This window comes from Astyanax mexicanus, chromosome 21 (assembly GCF_023375975.1).
Source record: "Astyanax mexicanus isolate ESR-SI-001 chromosome 21, AstMex3_surface, whole genome shotgun sequence".
NCBI classification, from domain to species: Eukaryota; Metazoa; Chordata; class Actinopteri; order Characiformes; family Acestrorhamphidae; genus Astyanax; species Astyanax mexicanus.
The window spans coordinates 36,916,656-36,934,310 of NC_064428.1; the positions used below are offsets into that span (position 1 = coordinate 36,916,656).

The 17,655-nt window shown below is 37.5% G+C and overlaps 1 protein-coding gene across 2 annotated transcripts in view; it reads right to left on the reverse strand.

Moving 5' to 3' along the window:
* The window catches only part of LOC103045627 (complement C3), a 96,323-nt gene extending 79,221 nt beyond the window's left edge, over nucleotides 1-17,102 (reverse strand). For both annotated transcript variants that reach the window (XM_049469865.1, XM_022663275.2), the window contains exons 1-12: nucleotides 16,993-17,102; nucleotides 14,408-14,603; nucleotides 13,734-13,902; nucleotides 13,003-13,076; nucleotides 12,676-12,764; nucleotides 12,475-12,557; nucleotides 10,838-10,925; nucleotides 9,728-9,830; nucleotides 7,548-7,668; nucleotides 6,393-6,508; nucleotides 5,470-5,616; nucleotides 4,202-4,408 (exon numbers count right to left, since the gene is read on the reverse strand). In XM_049469865.1, the coding sequence (XP_049325822.1) occupies nucleotides 4,202-4,408; nucleotides 5,470-5,616; nucleotides 6,393-6,508; nucleotides 7,548-7,668; nucleotides 9,728-9,830; nucleotides 10,838-10,925; nucleotides 12,475-12,557; nucleotides 12,676-12,764; nucleotides 13,003-13,076; nucleotides 13,734-13,902; nucleotides 14,408-14,603; nucleotides 16,993-17,066 (1,467 nt within the window). In that variant the 5' untranslated portion in view covers nucleotides 17,067-17,102. The remainder of the gene's footprint in view (nucleotides 1-4,201; nucleotides 4,409-5,469; nucleotides 5,617-6,392; nucleotides 6,509-7,547; nucleotides 7,669-9,727; nucleotides 9,831-10,837; nucleotides 10,926-12,474; nucleotides 12,558-12,675; nucleotides 12,765-13,002; nucleotides 13,077-13,733; nucleotides 13,903-14,407; nucleotides 14,604-16,992) is intronic.
* Between the last annotated feature and the right edge of the window lie 553 nt (nucleotides 17,103-17,655).

Here is a 17,655-nt window from a genome sequence, read left to right on the forward strand (position 1 = left end):
AAACTTCAGTGCAAGCTCTTCTCAGGGGTCATCAGGCAGGCACCTTCCTTCGTCAGTGTTTCGCTGAATTAGGCCCACGACACCTCCAGAAGGCTCAACAGTGAAGTCTGGCGTCCCAGACCCACCCCCCTCCAAGCTTGCTGTAGAAGCACAAACTCACTCCCTTCCCCACACAGCCTCAGCCCTTCTGAACCACAACCACTGACTAGATCTTTCAGCTACATCTGACAACTCCTTCACTACAGTCCTTAGCACACGACCTCTAATTCCGAATTCAGACAGCAGTCTTGTGGCAGACTTCGCAACAAAGCCTCTAGTACCTACCTCTACCGGTCTAATATACGCTTGCCACCCACGCTCTCTCACCTCAGCCACCAAGTCTGTATACTTCAGCCTTTTCCTTTCATAAGCTCCATCTACCTCGTCTTCAAACGGAACAGTCAGCTCTATAAAATACACTATCCGCTTACTTTCAGAGTACAACACTACATCCGGCCTCAAGGTTGTAACCAGAATGCACTCTGGGATCTGCAGTTTACTACCTACATCCACTAATAACTTCCAATCTCGTGCATTGGCCCACTTACCAGCAGTTTTCAAGCACTGTGCTGTTTCTCCACTATGCTGCCATGCAGCCTCTCCCCGCCTACAACCCACTTAGAAGCCCTAATAATCACCTCCATTGCCATCGTAAACGCTAGCGGTGAAATTGTACAACCTGCCATTATACCCATTTCCAGTCGTTGCCAAGATGTGACACACTCCCCTACACTAAAGCAAAACTGTATGTCTTCAAAATAGGCTTTAACTAACCTTGAAATCTCTTCTGGAACCCTAAAAAAATTGAATGCCTTCCACAACAATGCATGCGGTACCGAACCAAAAGCATTAGCCAGATCTAAAAACACCACATGTAGATCCTTTTTCTCGGCTCTTGCTGTTTGAATCTGATGCCAAATCATACTATTATGCTCTATGCAACCAGAAAAACCTGAAATTCCTGCCTTTTGTACAGACGTATCAATTAAATTATTTCTTTTCAGGTACGTTGCTAGTCTACGTGCAACCACACTAAAGAAGATCTTACCCTCCACATTCAACAAGCTTATGGGACGGAAATGATCAATAGCCACAGAATCCTTTTCTTTTGGGATAAGAACACCACCTGCTCTGCGCCACTCCTTTGGAATAATCCCTTTCTTCCACACTATAGCCATTAGTTTCCATAGAAACTTCAAAACATCTGGTGCACTTTTATATAATCTATATGGAACCCCATTTGGCCCTGGGGCAGAACCTGCCTTTGCAGCCTTCACCACCTCCTGAACCTCACTCCACCTAGGGGGGTTAACATCCATCTTCCACTCTATATCACCTAACGGCGGCATGTCTGCTGGTAGGTCCAGGTCGCTAGACCTTTCCTTCTCTGTGTAGACACTCTTAAAGTGCTCCTCCAACTCCCTCTTTCCGACCTTTAGATTTCCTGATTTCTCCTTACTAAACAGACTCTTAACAAACCTAAATGGATCTCTAAAGAACTCTATCCTAGCACGCTCCTTCTTCTTCCTCCTTTTAAAAGCTTAATAATCAGCTTTTAAATGTGTCTTAGATGCTCCAAAAAAGCAGGATTGGAGATCTGGAGAATCGGCAGGACAAAGTAGTGGTGAAATCTGGGGGAAACATTGCAGGGTAACCCTTTCAGATACACAAGGACATTTGGGATTAAAAGCTGTAGTCTTGCAGAAAGATGGAATTTTATATGTAGTCAAGTTTGATACTGGTGGAACTGGCACTAATCTGTTAGCAGGATAGCTAAGCTACACTAAGCTGACTATCTAGAAGGGATTCTAGCCACCCAAGGGGACATTGACTGAGACATATCTAGGAAATATACATTCCTTGCTGATAATTGGGATTAAATTGGGATTAAAAGTTGTAGTCTTGCAAAAAGCCGGAATTTAATATGTATTCAAGTTTTTTATACTGGTGAAATTGGCACTAATCTGTTGGCAGGGCTGCTAAGCTACACTAAGATTGTTACTGTTTAGAAAGAATTCTAGCCAACCAAGGAGACATTGACTGAGACATCCATGGAAAACATACCATTCTTGCTGTGTGTGGGTGAGCATTATCATGCTCAAAATCCATCCATCCATCCATCCATGATTAAAAACTGTTAGCTGGAATTGTATATGTATTCAAGGCTTTTTACTGGTGGAACTGGCACTAATCTGTTAGCAGGATAGCTAAGATACTAGGGGTGTCACGATCTCGATATTTTATCGAAATCGAATCGAAATGAGGTCACGATCTCGAGTATCGAAGTCAAAAAGAGGATCGACGATCCCTCCCGCGCGCGCTACGCAAATAGCGCAGCGCGCTACGCAAATGGCGCGGCACCAACACAGCGCATCCTATTCATTTAAATAGAGATAGCCACTGCATGAGCGCAGTCGGCGGGAGTGTGATCACTGTTTTTATCTGTCCAACGGGGGAGGGGGGGCGGGGGTTGGGCGCGCAGGTTTTGTATCTGTATCTAACGGAGGGGTGGGTGCGCGCAGGTGAGAGCGTGTGAACTCGCTGAAATGCGTGTGTCAGTGACTTGAGAACACTGACTATAGATCACAGTGAGGTGGATTAAAAATCTTAAACTTATAATTGACTACACCTGTTGCTTTCCATTGAATTAAAAAAACATCTTTCTCTCAGATAAAGTAAACACAAGCGTGTTTCTGACTAAAATAAAAGCTTTTCAGGAGAGATATAAGTTATGTGTAAATATTTATAAGACAATACCCACATCACTTATCTAACCAGCCTGTACTGATTTCTGCCCCCCAATAATGCTTTCAATAACCTCTTGTAACCCCTGGGAGCCAGGGGTTACACTCTAATAGCCTTTAATAGTCTTCAGTAGCCTTTAAAAGACTTACCTGGCGGCCGTGGTGTGTCCACTAAACTCCGTAGTTATAAACATCCTGAGGTTAGCAGCGCGCTAACTGACCTGTTTATAATGTAATCCGAGCAGTGCCTCCGTGTCGGCTGTTCTAACCTGCTGCTGTTAGCTGCTTGGGCTGAAAGATGAACTGTAGTGAGCTGTATTATCCGGTTAGTGGGGTTAAAACCTTTATTTGTTTACAGAAACAGTAAAAACGGACTGGCTGAGCTCTGTAGCCCGTGGCTGGGCTGTACTGAAGTAGTGACTGAGTGAAGAGAGCGGGGCTTGTGCTGCTGCAGCTCCGACTAGTGGTTGGATGAAGAACTGCAGCTTCATGTAATGAGCAGTTTCACCAGCCATCCACACACAGCTCTGATAAACTGCTTGTTTTAATAGTGCACACTGTTGCTACCAAAAAAAGTCACTAGATGGCATTACCATATATATCTTAATAAATAATAATAATAATATTTATAATATTTATAATAATAATAATAATAAATATATTATTTAAATTTTATGAGGCATAAAATAATAACAAGAAAAAAAAAACAAGAAAATCGAGAATCGAATCGAATCGTGACCCTCAAATCGAAAATGAAATCGAATCGAGGATTTAGAGAATCGTGACACCCCTATAAGATACCCTAAGCTAACTGTTTAGAAGGGATTCTCCTGTCTTTCTGTCACGCACAGTGTGACTTTAGTGTTCGCCCGTTCCTGTTTTTCAGACCGTTCTTGGGCTCCCTTTCTTCTTATAAGGGCGTTTTTTTTCACAGTCGTGTCCCAATTCACTAGCCTGACGACACATTTTCGATCCCGCATGAGGAGCGGCTTTCTTCTTGGGTTTACCTGCTTTGAGTTCTGCAATTGGGTTCAACAACCCTCTGGGCTGGAGAGCCACTAGTCTGTAGCACTCCATCTCATTACACTTAATTTTACAAAACAGAATTTTTTTTTTTGTGGCATGTCAAGTAAAGGCTTGGAAAATACCTGGCCCAAGACCAAAGTTAATTGCCGAGCCCTGCTTTAGATGATGGCCAATTGGTTGAAATGACAGTCTTGCTTGATGTGGCCCTTGGAAAAGTTTAGCAACTATCTTTCACCAGGAGGTACACTACCCAACGTAGCCTCTGAGAGGATCTTTATATAACAGTAGTGGAAGGACTTTTTAGACCTTTTGTTTGTAGTATTTTTGTTTGATTGTTTATGTTCTGCGCTCATGTACGTTACTGGTTGTACGTGTTCTGGAAATGTTCTTACCAAGGAGGTGAAGTCTTGACTATTCTGGACACCAGGACTCGCCCCATAGTTCAGAGTAACTTTCAGAGACATTCCAACCGTCAGTTCTCCAGCATCCACACCAACGTGAAGGTAATTTTTGGAGCCTCCTTTAGTAGCATAAGCTTCAGCTATAAATTGCTTCTCATCCTGTCTGGCAGGAGTTAAACCTGGATCTTTGGTTTTTACCTGTGAGACGACAAAAAGTTATGGTACAAATCTGTAATTAGCATATATTTTGGTGCAAAAACTAGAGGAAATATACAGCTCTGGAAAAAGAAAATAAGAGACCACTTAAAAATGATGAGTTTCTTTGATTTTACCAAATCGAAACCTCTGTGGCATAAAGTTATCCAAAAGCAGTGTGTAAAACTGGTGGAGGAGAACATGATGCCAAGAAAATATTGATTTCTGAACTCTTAAAACTTTATGAATATGAACTTGTTTTCTTTGCATAATTTGAAGTCTAAAAGCTCTGCTTTTTTTTTATTTCAGTCATTTCTCATTTTCTGTAAATAAATGCTCTAAATTACTGAAATAGTTTTATTTGGATTTTGGGAGAAATGTTGTCTGTAGTTTATAGAATAAAACAACAACGTTCATTTTACTCAAACATATCGTCGCTGTCCAATGAAAAACACTTCTCCTTTTTTGTTGATTTTTAGTTTACTACACAACTTGAACAAACTTTCCCTCACACTGCGCCAGAATTTCTTGATGAACGGACCAATAGAAACTCTTCAAAATGACCTGAAATAAACTCTTTTTACATTGACTTCCATTGAAAGTTTTTTTTACTTTTTTCTCTCTCCTGTAAAGTTGCTGTTTTGGAGATAAGTGTTTTTCCTTGGACAGCGACGATATACCTATAAATAGCAACATCAGGGAAACTGATTCAGAAACTGAAGTGCTCTCTTGTATGCTTATATTAAGCAAAAAAAAAAAAGCTAATCTTTCTTAGTAAGATTTCTTAAAATAAGCTCAAGCACGGAGTCTCTTTTTTTTTTTGCTTATTTTGAGCTCAAATTACGGAAAATAAGGTGAAAATTTGGTGAAAAGTAAAATAATCTTACACTTACAATGCTTAGTAAGACAACAATTCAGAGAAAATATAAGATTAATTTAATTGAAATTAGATAATTTAATTTGCTAAGATTGATTTTTTTGCAGTGGGGTTTTCTAGGGTTCCAGACTTTGTGGTGCATTTGAAATGCTAGTTTTTGAAGTTGTAGAGTTTTTGAAAGGCTTACGGTAATTGTCAGACTCTTGGAGCCGACCGCGGTGTTGACGGTAACCCTTGCCATGCCGTTGGACTCGGTGCGACCCAGAACATCTCCAGGACTCACCACCACATCCACTCTTTCAGCAGGTGTATCATCTGGATTCGTCACGTAAACCTGTTTACATCACATGGAGTCAAACAGCAGCCAATGAGTGGAAGCACATGGTACAGTAGCTGTTTTCAATAAAGTGGCCACTGTGACAATAGGAAGCACAAGGTATAGTAGTTAGGTGTTTCCAGTAAAGTGGCCACAGTGAGAATAAGAAGCACAAGGTACAGTATAAATGTGTTTCCAATAAAGTGGCCACATTAAGAAGATGCACAAGGTAGAGTAGCAGGTAGGTGTTTCCAATAAAGTGGCCTCAGTGAGAATATGAAGCACAAGGTAGAGTAGGTAGGTGTTTCTAATAAAGTGGCCACAGTGAGAATAGGAAGCACAAGGTAGAGTATAAAGGTGTTTCCAATGAAGTGGCCACATTAAGAAGAAGATGCACAAAGTAGAGGAGTATAAAGGTGTTTCCAATAAAGTGGCCACAGTGAGAATAAGAAGCACAAGGTAGAGTATAAAGGTGTTTCTAATAAAGTGGCCACAGTGAGAATAGGAAGCACAAGGTAGAGTATAAAGGTGTTTCCAATAAAGTGGCCACAGTGAGAATAAGAAGCACAAGGTAGAGTTTAAAGGTGTTTCCAATAAAGTGGCCACAGTGAGAATAGGAAGCACATGGTAGAGTAGGTAGGTGTTTCTAATAAAGTGGCCACATTAAGAAGATGCACAAGGTACAGTAGCAGGTAGGTGTTTCCAATAAAGTTGCCACAGTGAGAATAGGAAGCACATGGTAAAGTAGGTAGGTGTTTCCAATAAAGTGGCCAGTTGGTGAATAAGGTGTGTACCGTGACATCAAAAGGCATTCCAGGTTTGAAGAATTTTGGTGTTCTTTTGAAGTGGATGGTGTAAGGTGACGTCACGATCTGAATGCCCCTCCTCTGAGCTTCTACCATTTCACTACCTGACAAACACACACATTTATAATAAATAAAAATGTATATTAAAAAAATCATAATTCATAACTTAAACAAATAATAATAATCCAAGAACCAGGTTGCTGAAGCTGGCGTCAAGCTTATATCATAAATGATTCACTTTTTACAACATTTAAAAGCTGTAATCTTGCAAAAAGCTGGAATTTTATCTGGTCTTAAGTTTTATACTGATGGAACTGGCACTGATTAGTTCGCAGGGTGAGTAGCTAAGCTACACTAATCTAACTGTCTAGAAGAAATTCTGGCTAAACAAGCAGAGAACCCTCCAATTGGCTATAATCCCCGGAAAAAAAAAGAAAACACTTCAAAGGAAGGTAAAATGTCTTCAAGTGCATCACAGAGGTATATCTATCAGTCTACAATCTTTCACCAAGAGGTACACTACTCAAAAAGTAGTTTCTGGTGGTCTTTTTAAAGTTTTGCATCAATCAATTTGCATTACAGCTCTGGAAAAAATGAAGTGACCATTTGCTATTTATAGGTTTATGGTTGAGTTCAATGAACATTGTTGTTTTATTCTATAAACTACAGAAAACATTTCTCCCAAATTCCAAAAAAAAAAAAAAAAATCATTAAAAAATGATAAATGGCTGAAATAACAAAAGAGGAGCTGAGCATTCAGACTTCAAAAAATGCATAAGTTCATATTCATTAAGTTTTGAGAGTTCAGAAATCAATATTTGGTGGAATATCCCTGTTTTTTTAGTCAGTTTTCATGCATCTCGGCATCATGTTCTCTTCCTACACCAGTCTTACACACTGCTTTTGGATAACTTTATGCTGCTTTACTCCTAGTGCAAAAATTCAGTTCAGTTTGGTTTGGCTTGTGATCATCCATCTTCCTCTTGATTATATTCCAGAGGTTTTCAATTTGGTAAAAATCAAAAGTGGTTTCTTTTTTTTCCACCCCCGGAGCTGTGTTTTTGTCAATACGTGCATTTCCAAGATGATTAAAACTTAGATTAAAATTTAGACAGTAGTGATTTAGGACTATTTGACTCTTACCGGTCTCTGTTAGAACGCTGACCGATATGTATAAGGAGCTTCCCACCAGATCATCCATGCTTTTGAAGGTTTTCAGGATCATTTCTCTCGTCAGCTCGGCTTTTCCTTCACCCTCTGTGATCTACAGCCAAAATAATATAATAATAAAACGCTGGATCTTAATGATTCAGTTGGTTGAAAAGCTTGTCATCCAGGTTAAAACAGACACTATATTGGTAAACTAGCAGGTTAATTTTAATGTTAAATTTTAATGTTGACCAGTGTACTGTTTGTTTGATATTGGATGTGAGTTTAATGGTTTAACTGGTTTTAGCAGCAGATGCTGGTCCAATAGCTTGGTCATGCTGGTAGACATGCTTGGTCCAGCTGCTTAAATTGTCTGTCTGTTTGTCTGTCTGATAGTCTCCTTATTTGTCTGTTTGTCTAACTATCTGATTAACTCCATGTCTGTCTGTGTCTGTCTATCTGATAATCTCCATATCTATCTGTCTGTCTATCTATCTTATCTCAATATTTGTCTGTCTGTTTGTCTAATAATCTCCATTAATGAATATCTGATAATCTCCATATCTATCTGTCTACCTATCTGATAATCTCCATGTCTGTCTGTCAATCTATTTTATAATCTCTATATCTGTCTGTCTATCTGATAATCTCCATATCTATCCATCTGTCTGTCTATCTATCTGATTATCTCAATATTTGTCTGTTTGTCTAATAATCTCCATTAATGTTTATCTCATAATCTCCATATCTATCTGTCTACCGATCTGATAATCTCCATGTCTGTCTGTCAATCTATTGTATAATCTTCATATCTATCTATCTGTCTGTCTGTCTATCTATCTGATCATCTCAATATTTGTCTGTCTGTTTGTCTAATAATCTTCATGAATGTCTATCTGATAATCTCTATATCTGTCTGTTTGTCTGATAATCTCCATGTCTGTCTGTCAATCTATTTTATAATCTCCATATCTGTCTATCTGATAATCTCCATATTTGTCTGTCTGTTTGTCTGATAATCTGCATGTCTGTGTCTGTTTCCATATTTATCTATCTCTCTGTCTGATAATCTGTCTGTCTGTTAATTTCCATATTTTTCTGTATATCTGTCTGTTTATCTATCTGATCATCTCCATATTTTTCTGTCTGTCTATCTGTCTGATAATCTCCATATCTGTCTGTTTGTCTGATAATCTCCATGTCTGTCTGTCAATCTATTTTATAATCTCTATATCTGTCTGTCTATCCGATAATCTCCATATTTGTCTGTCTGTTTGTCTGATAATCTGCATGTCTGTCTGCCTGTTTCCATATTTATCTGTCTGTCTCTGTCTGATGATGTCTGTCTGTTAATCTCCATATTTGTCTGTCTATCTGTCTGTTTATCTATCTGATCACCTCCATATTGTTCTGTCTGTCTATCTGTCTGATAATCTCTGTATCTGTCTGTTTGTCTGATAATCTCCAAGTCTGTCTGTTAATCTATTTTATAATCTCTATATCTGTCTGTCTGTCTATCTGATAATATCCATATTTGTCTGTCTGCCTGTTTGATAATCTGCATGTCTGTGCGTCTGTTTCCATATTTATCTGTCTATCTCTCTGTCTGATAATCTCCATATTTGTCTATCTATCCATCCATCCATCCATCCATCCATCTGTTTGTCTGATAATGTCCATATCTATCTGTCTGTCTGTATATTAAGACCTATATTTGCTTCATGTTAATGTAATTTTATTTGTTCTCATGTTAAAATAGTGAATTATCTTTTTGCACAGGCAATGTGACGGATGGCGTAATTCCAAACAGCACATTTATAGTTTGGAGTCTGTGCCCTATATTCTAACACCACTGTTTTTCTGGTAAATTTCTCTAGCAGTACTCTTTTTATTAACAACGACCTGAAGTTAGAGCCAAGCTAGAGATTCAAGATGGCCGCCATATTTTTATATCACCTTATACAGTCTTCCCTTTAGGTGCAGCTCATGACTACATTTAAAATAGGCTTGAACATCTTCCCTACCAATGCTTTTAAGACACTATTTATCATATATTTTTTAAATAATCTCGAAACATAAGAGACTATAGAAATAAATCAAAGTTTATTTAATTATATTCTGTGGTGGTGGTGTTAGTGGTGTCGATATGAAATGTGAAATATGAAATATCTCACCGAGACTCGTCTTAAAGAAGCTGCCAGACTGGTCTTGCTGTCTCCCTGGATCACACCGAAGACCACGAACGCAATGCCGTCCACTTTGCTCCCGAAGAGATACCTTCACACAATTAACAACAGTTACACGTCTCATTATCTCACTATAAGTCACAACTAATACAACGACTCTAGTGATCTACAGGGTTTAAAAGTGATTTTTTTTATATATCTTTTTAGTGTCTTCATGTGATTTTCGTATCTGTATCAGATTTTAGAGGATTTAAGATGAATGTTACACTTGGGTGTCTAAAGCGTTACTGGTTACTCTCAGATTAACCCTCCTATTATGTTCATTTGTCAGAACCAGCAGTGGTTTTCCCAGGTCATGTTGACCAGTCGCATGTTTAATTATCCAAAAGAAAAGAAGAAATCCTAACAAGTAGTGTGAATATTCAGTAATTAACTTAATTGCTAATTATTATCAATATAATTAATATTTAGTGCAATAATGGTGCTTAACTCTAACAGGAAAATGTTTCAATTAGGATAATTCACTCATTTTTTATTATAAAAAAAATACATGTTCAAACTTCTTTTTTAATGTTTCCCTACTTTATTATTTTGAAAGACCAACATATAAAACAATAATGTGAGATGAACCATTTTCATATTGTATTTTGATTACACTGATTAAGGCAAGCTGAAGAAGTTTTGTACTTAAAAAATACTTTTAATATTTAAAATATTTTTCCTAGATTTTCAAACTTCAAGGCGGGTCCATTTGACCTGTAACATAACAGGAGGGTTAAAATACAATCAGAGCTGTGTGGGACACAGGGGTCTGCAATTGAATTTGGCCGTGGGCGAAATATTTTCCAAGAACAGGTGGAAACTAAAGTGGACAAGGGAGGAATGTAAACAAAAGCTCTTTATAGAAGCATTATATATATATTTTTCTCATTATCGTTTATTATAGTTCAAACAACCTCACAAGCCAGATGTTTCATGCTGACAGGCCACGACTTTACTTGTATATTTACTGGTATATTTTTCCAACATACTCTTCCCAGTATCTTCAGTATTAAACACTAAAAAGTAAATTCGTATGAACAGGGATGTTCCACTTACTGGGCATAAATGTCCACTTCCAGTTTGTCATCGTCCACGTAGAAGAAAGACTTGGCAGGTCTTAAGGTAACCTCAAACGTTGGCAGCACTGGAAAAGAAGATAATGGTCATTTTGCCACTTTTTCACTATATTAACCCTTTTAAATGCCTTGTCCAATATACAGGCTACAGGTGTAGGTGTTATTTCTGTAGTAAAATAACTTATTTACACATGACACTTGAATTAAATGAATAATTCCAGATCAGTAACAGGAATCACAATCCAAATTCTGCAGGTTTGAAAAAAAGACATAAAAACCTCAGGTTTGGAGAACATGAACTGTTTGATTTGTATTCAGGAAAATATTGATTTTAAAATGTATATCAAGTTCAAGAAAAAGGCAATTTTATGTTTTTATTATTTTTATTTGAAATCAGCAGATTTCAGAAGTATGCTTTTCAGTAACATTCTTTATCAAACATGAAAGTTTTTTTTAATGTAAATCTTAAATAGAAATCCTCAGGATTTAGTGGTGTAATGTCAGGTAAAAAAAATAAACAAAAATCTGACCTGTTTAGGGGTTAAAGCAGACTTTAGTGGTTGGTTGGCTGGTTGTTGGGGTTTTATTGCCACTCCAGCACAAAATTAGGTTATTTGTGGCATACACTTGGTTTTACAAAGATTACATAATTCACTACATATGTGTCAAATTTGATGTTTAAGATTAAGATCCGATAAAAACTTTAAAATCTTCCCTGGTGGGTTTTTTTCCAAAAAGGTCCTTCATGTTATTTTCTTGATAGTAAAATTTTCTTATATCGTTATGGGCTGGACAGTCGATGTGGATGTGTTTGCAGACTTTAATGGTAATTTTGTTAATATAAAGATAAGATAAGATAATCCTTTATTCATCCCACAATGGGGAAATTTACAATGTTACACCATGACAGAGGTATCACTTTATATTAATGTAAATTCTATTAGACTCTATAAACCCATTCATAACATAATATAATGCAATCATAAGGCATTATAAACATGCCTATAAATATTTATGAAAAAAAAATGCATAACCCATTATTAGCCATGTTTATTATGTATTATGAATTGTGATCATAATACAGTCTAATATATATATATAATATGCATGTTAAAATAGGAAATATCTATTATTAATAATATAGTCCCACAATGAAAGTCTGTCACTTTACTTGGAGCGCACAAAGAGCTGTTATAATACATTATAACAGGACTATAACTAATATTATATTTAAGACTTGTATAATTTATGAGTGGTTAAAAACAGTGCGTTTATTAATTGTCAGCTTTTTTTTTTGTCAAAATACTGGTTCTGACCACTGGTTTTTGATCTCAACTCATGAGATCAAATGGTTATGGTTATGATGGGTTAATACATTTTTATAAATATATAAAGATATGCATAGAATGCATTATAATGTGTTATGAATGTGTTTACAGTGTCTTCTAGAGATGACATTCATAGAAAGTGTTAGCAAGTAAATGTTTGAAATCTGAACATGTTTAATATCCTAGCAAACTTCACAATATAACTTAAAAAAAGACTTTAGATCAATATAAAAAAATTGTCTTTTCATTTTATTTAGTCATGTTTTTTTGGTCCTGTGAAGATTCTTACCATATTCTTTAACCTCAAATTCAGCAGTGAAATTCTTCTGAGGCGTGTTCTTGAAACGTGTTGCTATCGACCAAATTCCAGGACTTCAGAGAACAACAAGAAATATATAAAAAATATATAAATAATGCAAAACAGAATAGAACCACTGGATTTAAAACAACAGTGTGCAATACTGTATCAGAAGGAATAACTCGGACTAACCTGGCAACGTCAGGGATGTCGTACGTCCCGGTCAGAATTCCTTGCTTGGGGAAGAACAGGTCTCTGTGAAGGATGATTCCTTGAGGATTCTGCAAAAATAAAGTTAAAATTAATATTAAAAGCAGGTGTTTAATTTGAGCATCTAACATTAAAACAGTTCAATACAGTACACAGTGTCTGTTACCCTCTGGCTCTCTCCTGTTAACTATTCTGTTACAGTCAGAACTGCTGTACATGGTTTAAAACCTGATCTTTACTTTACACCTGAGTTACCTGAAGTATCTGTTCCATTAGCATATGTACGCTTTGAATATGGTAAATACTTACTATGATTTCAATAGAGATACCATTCTGATCCAATGGCTGCAGGTCAGGGGTCACTGAGAAGATTCTGTATTTAACTGGAGAAAAAATAAGTCAAGTCAAAAATTTACTCAATATTGTTTAATAATATAAAATGAAATTAATTGAATTAAACAGAGAACACACATCCCATTCAGACGCTCTGAATCGGGCCTCACTCCAACTCCAAAACTCTGATAATTCAGACAATTCTAATCACTCTGATAACTCCAAAAACTTTAACAACACTGAAACTCAATTAACTCTGATGAATCCAATAACTCTAAAAACTCGAATAACTCAGATTAAACCAAGGACTCTGATAACTCCGGAACTGTAATAACTTTGAGAATCATCGATAACTCTGACAACTCCATTAAGTCAGATGACTCTGATAACTCTGACAACTCCAATAATTCTGAGAACTCTGGTAACTGTAGTAACTAAGAACTCCGATAAGTCCATTAACTTCAGTAACCCTGATAACTGAGTTATTACAGTTATCCGAGTTATCTGATAATTCCAATAACTCAAAAAACAACTCAAAAAACTTCAATAGCTCTGATAACTCCAATTAGTTTGATATCTCTGAAAACTCCGATAGATGGGCAGGTGAGTCTGCACAGGTGGGTTTGGACAGGTGAGTGTGGGCAAGTGAGTCTGCACAGGTAAGTATGGACAGGTGAGCGTGGACAGGTAAGTCTGCACAGGTGTACCTGTGCTCTGGGGGGTGTAGATGCTCTTGTCTGTCTGGACGAATATGTAGCCGGACTGGAACGAGACCATCACCACCTTTTCCAGCACACTGGTGGGAAAATGGGCCTCGAGGTAAACGTACTGCTTCTCCAGCGGGTCTTCACTGAATGCATCCTTGTTTTCCATAATCTGAATGAAGAAAGAAAAAAAAACACAAACATGTTAAGTGCTACCGAAATATCTGCCAATAAATTACTGCATGGGTAAATAGTATGTTTCAGCTGGCAACAAGTTATGTGATCCTAACTGATGCAGAGAGTAGCTTCTCAGCTGTTAAACAACCATGTGGAAAGACTCATCCTGTGGTCTTGAAAAAGATGGCATGCATCATTCCAGGAAAACATTTGGTACCAAGACTAATAATGTTAGCAGCAGATCTTTAACATTCCAAGGGCCTTAGGCTCCAATGACCTTGTTGCCAGTTTGCCAGTAATTCTAATGTCCAGTAAGTCTTCTTCATGATGCAGTGAAGAAAACTCAGGGGATTAAAGCGACTAAACAGCTGTGTAGCTTTAAGTAAAGCGCTAATCAGTGAAAATAACCATCAGAAACGTCTTCAGTTTGTTAGAGAGCGTAAAGCAATGGATGAAGGTCATGTGAAGGTCTGATGAGGTCTGAGTTTGGCAGCACTGACCTTGATGTCCACCAGCTCCTGGAAGTTGTTATTGGCGCTGAGGAGGACCTGTTTAGATGCCAGCTCGATGTTCTTCTGCGGATGGTTCTTCACCACCACCCTGACTGGGATATCTCCTCCAGTGTAGTCCTGAGCCTCAACAAACACTTTCTCAGTGGTGCCCACCCTCAGCAAGTTGGGGGCGGACATCACGTTGCTGGAGGGGCAACCGTAAAGGGTTAAATTATTATAAAAATCTATATTCATGAACAAATACCTTAACCTACCTTAGGTAAGAATATACTACTGCAAAAAAAAAAAACAAATGTTAAAGTTTGATTTCGTATAACAGTTTTAATCATCAGTTGGAATCAGGAAATTACCAGAAGCAACCTCATCAACCACCTTGCAACACCTTACAAACCACCTATTAACGTTGTAGCAACTGCTAAGCAATACCCTATTGACAAACATCTTAGCACCCATGTAACAATCTAATCCTCACAGCAATGCTCCAAAATATTAGAGAGCAATACCTTATGAACCATCTTGCAAAACCTTAGCAACCACCTAGCAATTAAATCCTGACAGCAATGCTCCAAAATGTAATATAAAGCCACACTATCATCTTGCAAGACGTTAGAAACCATCTATTAACCTTAGCACCCACCTAACAATCCAATCCTCACAGCAATGCTCCAAAATGTAACAGGGCAATATCTTATCAACCACCTAGCAACACCTCAGAAATCCCATAGTAACAATGTAGCAACTGCCAGGCAATGCCCTACCAACCAACCAACACCTTAGCAACCACCTATCAATCAAATTCTCACAACAATGCTCCAAAATGTAATAAAAGTCAACATCTCATCAACCACCTAGCAACACCACAGAAATGAGCTAGTAACACTAGCAACTGCCAAGCAATACCCTACCGACCGGCACCTTAGCAAATGCTCCAAAATTTAACAAAAAGCTAAATCTTCTCAATTATCAAGCAACACCTTAGCAACCACCTAGCAATTAAATTCTCATGGTAATGCTCCAAAATGTAAGAGAGCAATCCTATACCAACCACCTTGCAACACCTTAGAAACCACCAATGTGGTGCAAATAAATATCTAAATTGATAAACTGAATACGGTTTTTCATAACATTTTTTACGCCTATATTATTCAATAAATATATCACTCTTATATTTATCAGCTTTTGTTCACCAACAGTTTCTCTGCAATAGATACACATTTGTAAAACATATGAGCATATGCATCAACTCATGCTAATCTAATAAACTCATGCAATCCACAAAGCTCAGATTCACATCACATTAAATAATCTAAAAATGCTGTTTTACTTTTACCACAGCGGTGCTGTTGTAATCTCGATTTTACCTCAGCGATGCTGTTTTAATCATAAATTTACTTGAGGTTTACTGTTTTAATGATACATTTTCAGTTTGCCAAATATTTGTGGTTGCTAAATATATTTGGTTGTCAAATATTTGGTGCATCCGTATAAAGCAATCAAATCTCAAGGCAATAAATAAGTAAATTGAAACCGGGTTAAATGGTTACATTAAAATGATCTTATTTGTACAAACGCAGAAAATGCTTTTTTTGCCATTTCCATCAGAATATTTTTGGGTTACCAAATATTTTCAACTGAAAAACATAAATTGATGGTTCTACAGTAATCCTAATATCAAGTAAGTCTTAAAGTTTACAGCAGAATATGTTTGGTTGCCAGATATTTTCAGTGGCCAAACATTTTTGGTTGCCAAATATTCCATGAATCCACATGAACTGATACTTACACAGTAATCCTAATACCCAGTAAGTCTTGACATTTTCAACTGAATATTTTCGTTGCCAGATGTTTCTAGTTGTAAACTATTCCATAAATCCCCATAAACTGGTTACACAGTTATCTGAATATCGAGCAAGTCTTACAATGTTCAGCAGAATATGTTTGGTTGCCAGATAATTTCAGTTGCCAAATATTTCATGAATCTCCATACACTGGTTATACAGTTAATATCGAGCAAGACTTAAAATCTTCAGCAGAATATGTTCGGTTGCCAGACATTTTGCATTGCCAAATATTCCATGAATCCCCATGAATTGATGGTTATACAGTTGTCCTGATTTTAAGTACGTCTTGATATTTAAAAGCAGAATATTTTAAGTAGCCAGATATTTTCAGATATTTATGGTTGCCAAATATTATATGAATCCCCATGAATTGAAGGTTACTTATTCCTAATTCCATGGAAGTCTTGACATTTTCAGCAGAATATTTTAGGTTGCCAAAAATTTATGGTTGCCAAATATTCCCTGAATCCCCATGAATTGACAGAAATACAGTCGTTCCAATATCCATTAAATCTTTAATTAGGTAACAATTAAATCTGAAGGCAAATAAAAATACCTGCAATATCGTATCAGAATATCTACACTACCATTGCACCATAGAAGATGCAAAAGTAGTCCAGACATCTCTTCTACTTTACTTCTTCTATTTCTATAGCTTTAAATATAAATGTATATCCTTTAAATGTGTGTATATGTGGTATAATGTGTGTATATGTGGTATAAAATACTCACAGTGGTGCACATAGTGTTAGAACTGGTCCAGAGGCCAGAAGAGCAGCAGTGATCCACAGCAGGTCCAGCTGCATCCTGCCAGTGTCTGGAAAACTGTGAGAGTTACTGAGCAGAACCAGAGCTTTTATACCCACCCCTCACTTCTGAGGGTCCACCTCCAGGACCACCTTCCCCCAGCCTCCATCCAGCACCCTGGTTATGTAATGCAGAACGGGGGGATGGGGGGGGGGGGGGGGGGGCAAAGTCTGGGTGAAATTTCACCATCGGAGATGAGCAACCTTCAGAGAGATAAGAGCGCTCCTCAAGTGTACTCCACACACCAGTCACAGAGTTGCACAAAAACACTCTCAAATACATCTGGTTGCAACATTATGACAGATTTCTGTTTTCCACCCAAAACAGCTCTTGGTTTCTGAAGAATGGACTCCTGAAGATACCTGGCACCAAGATATTATAGCAACAGGTCCTTCAGATACCTTTATACCTTCAGACAAGTCCTGTAGGCTTTAAAATGGGACCCCAATGACCATTATTAAGCAGAATATGTTTGGTTGCCAGATATTTTGAATTGCCAAACCTTTTTAGTTGACAAATATTCCAGGGTGTTGTCCTTCTTGGACATCATGTACTATTTGGTACCAAGACTAATAATGTTAGCAGCAG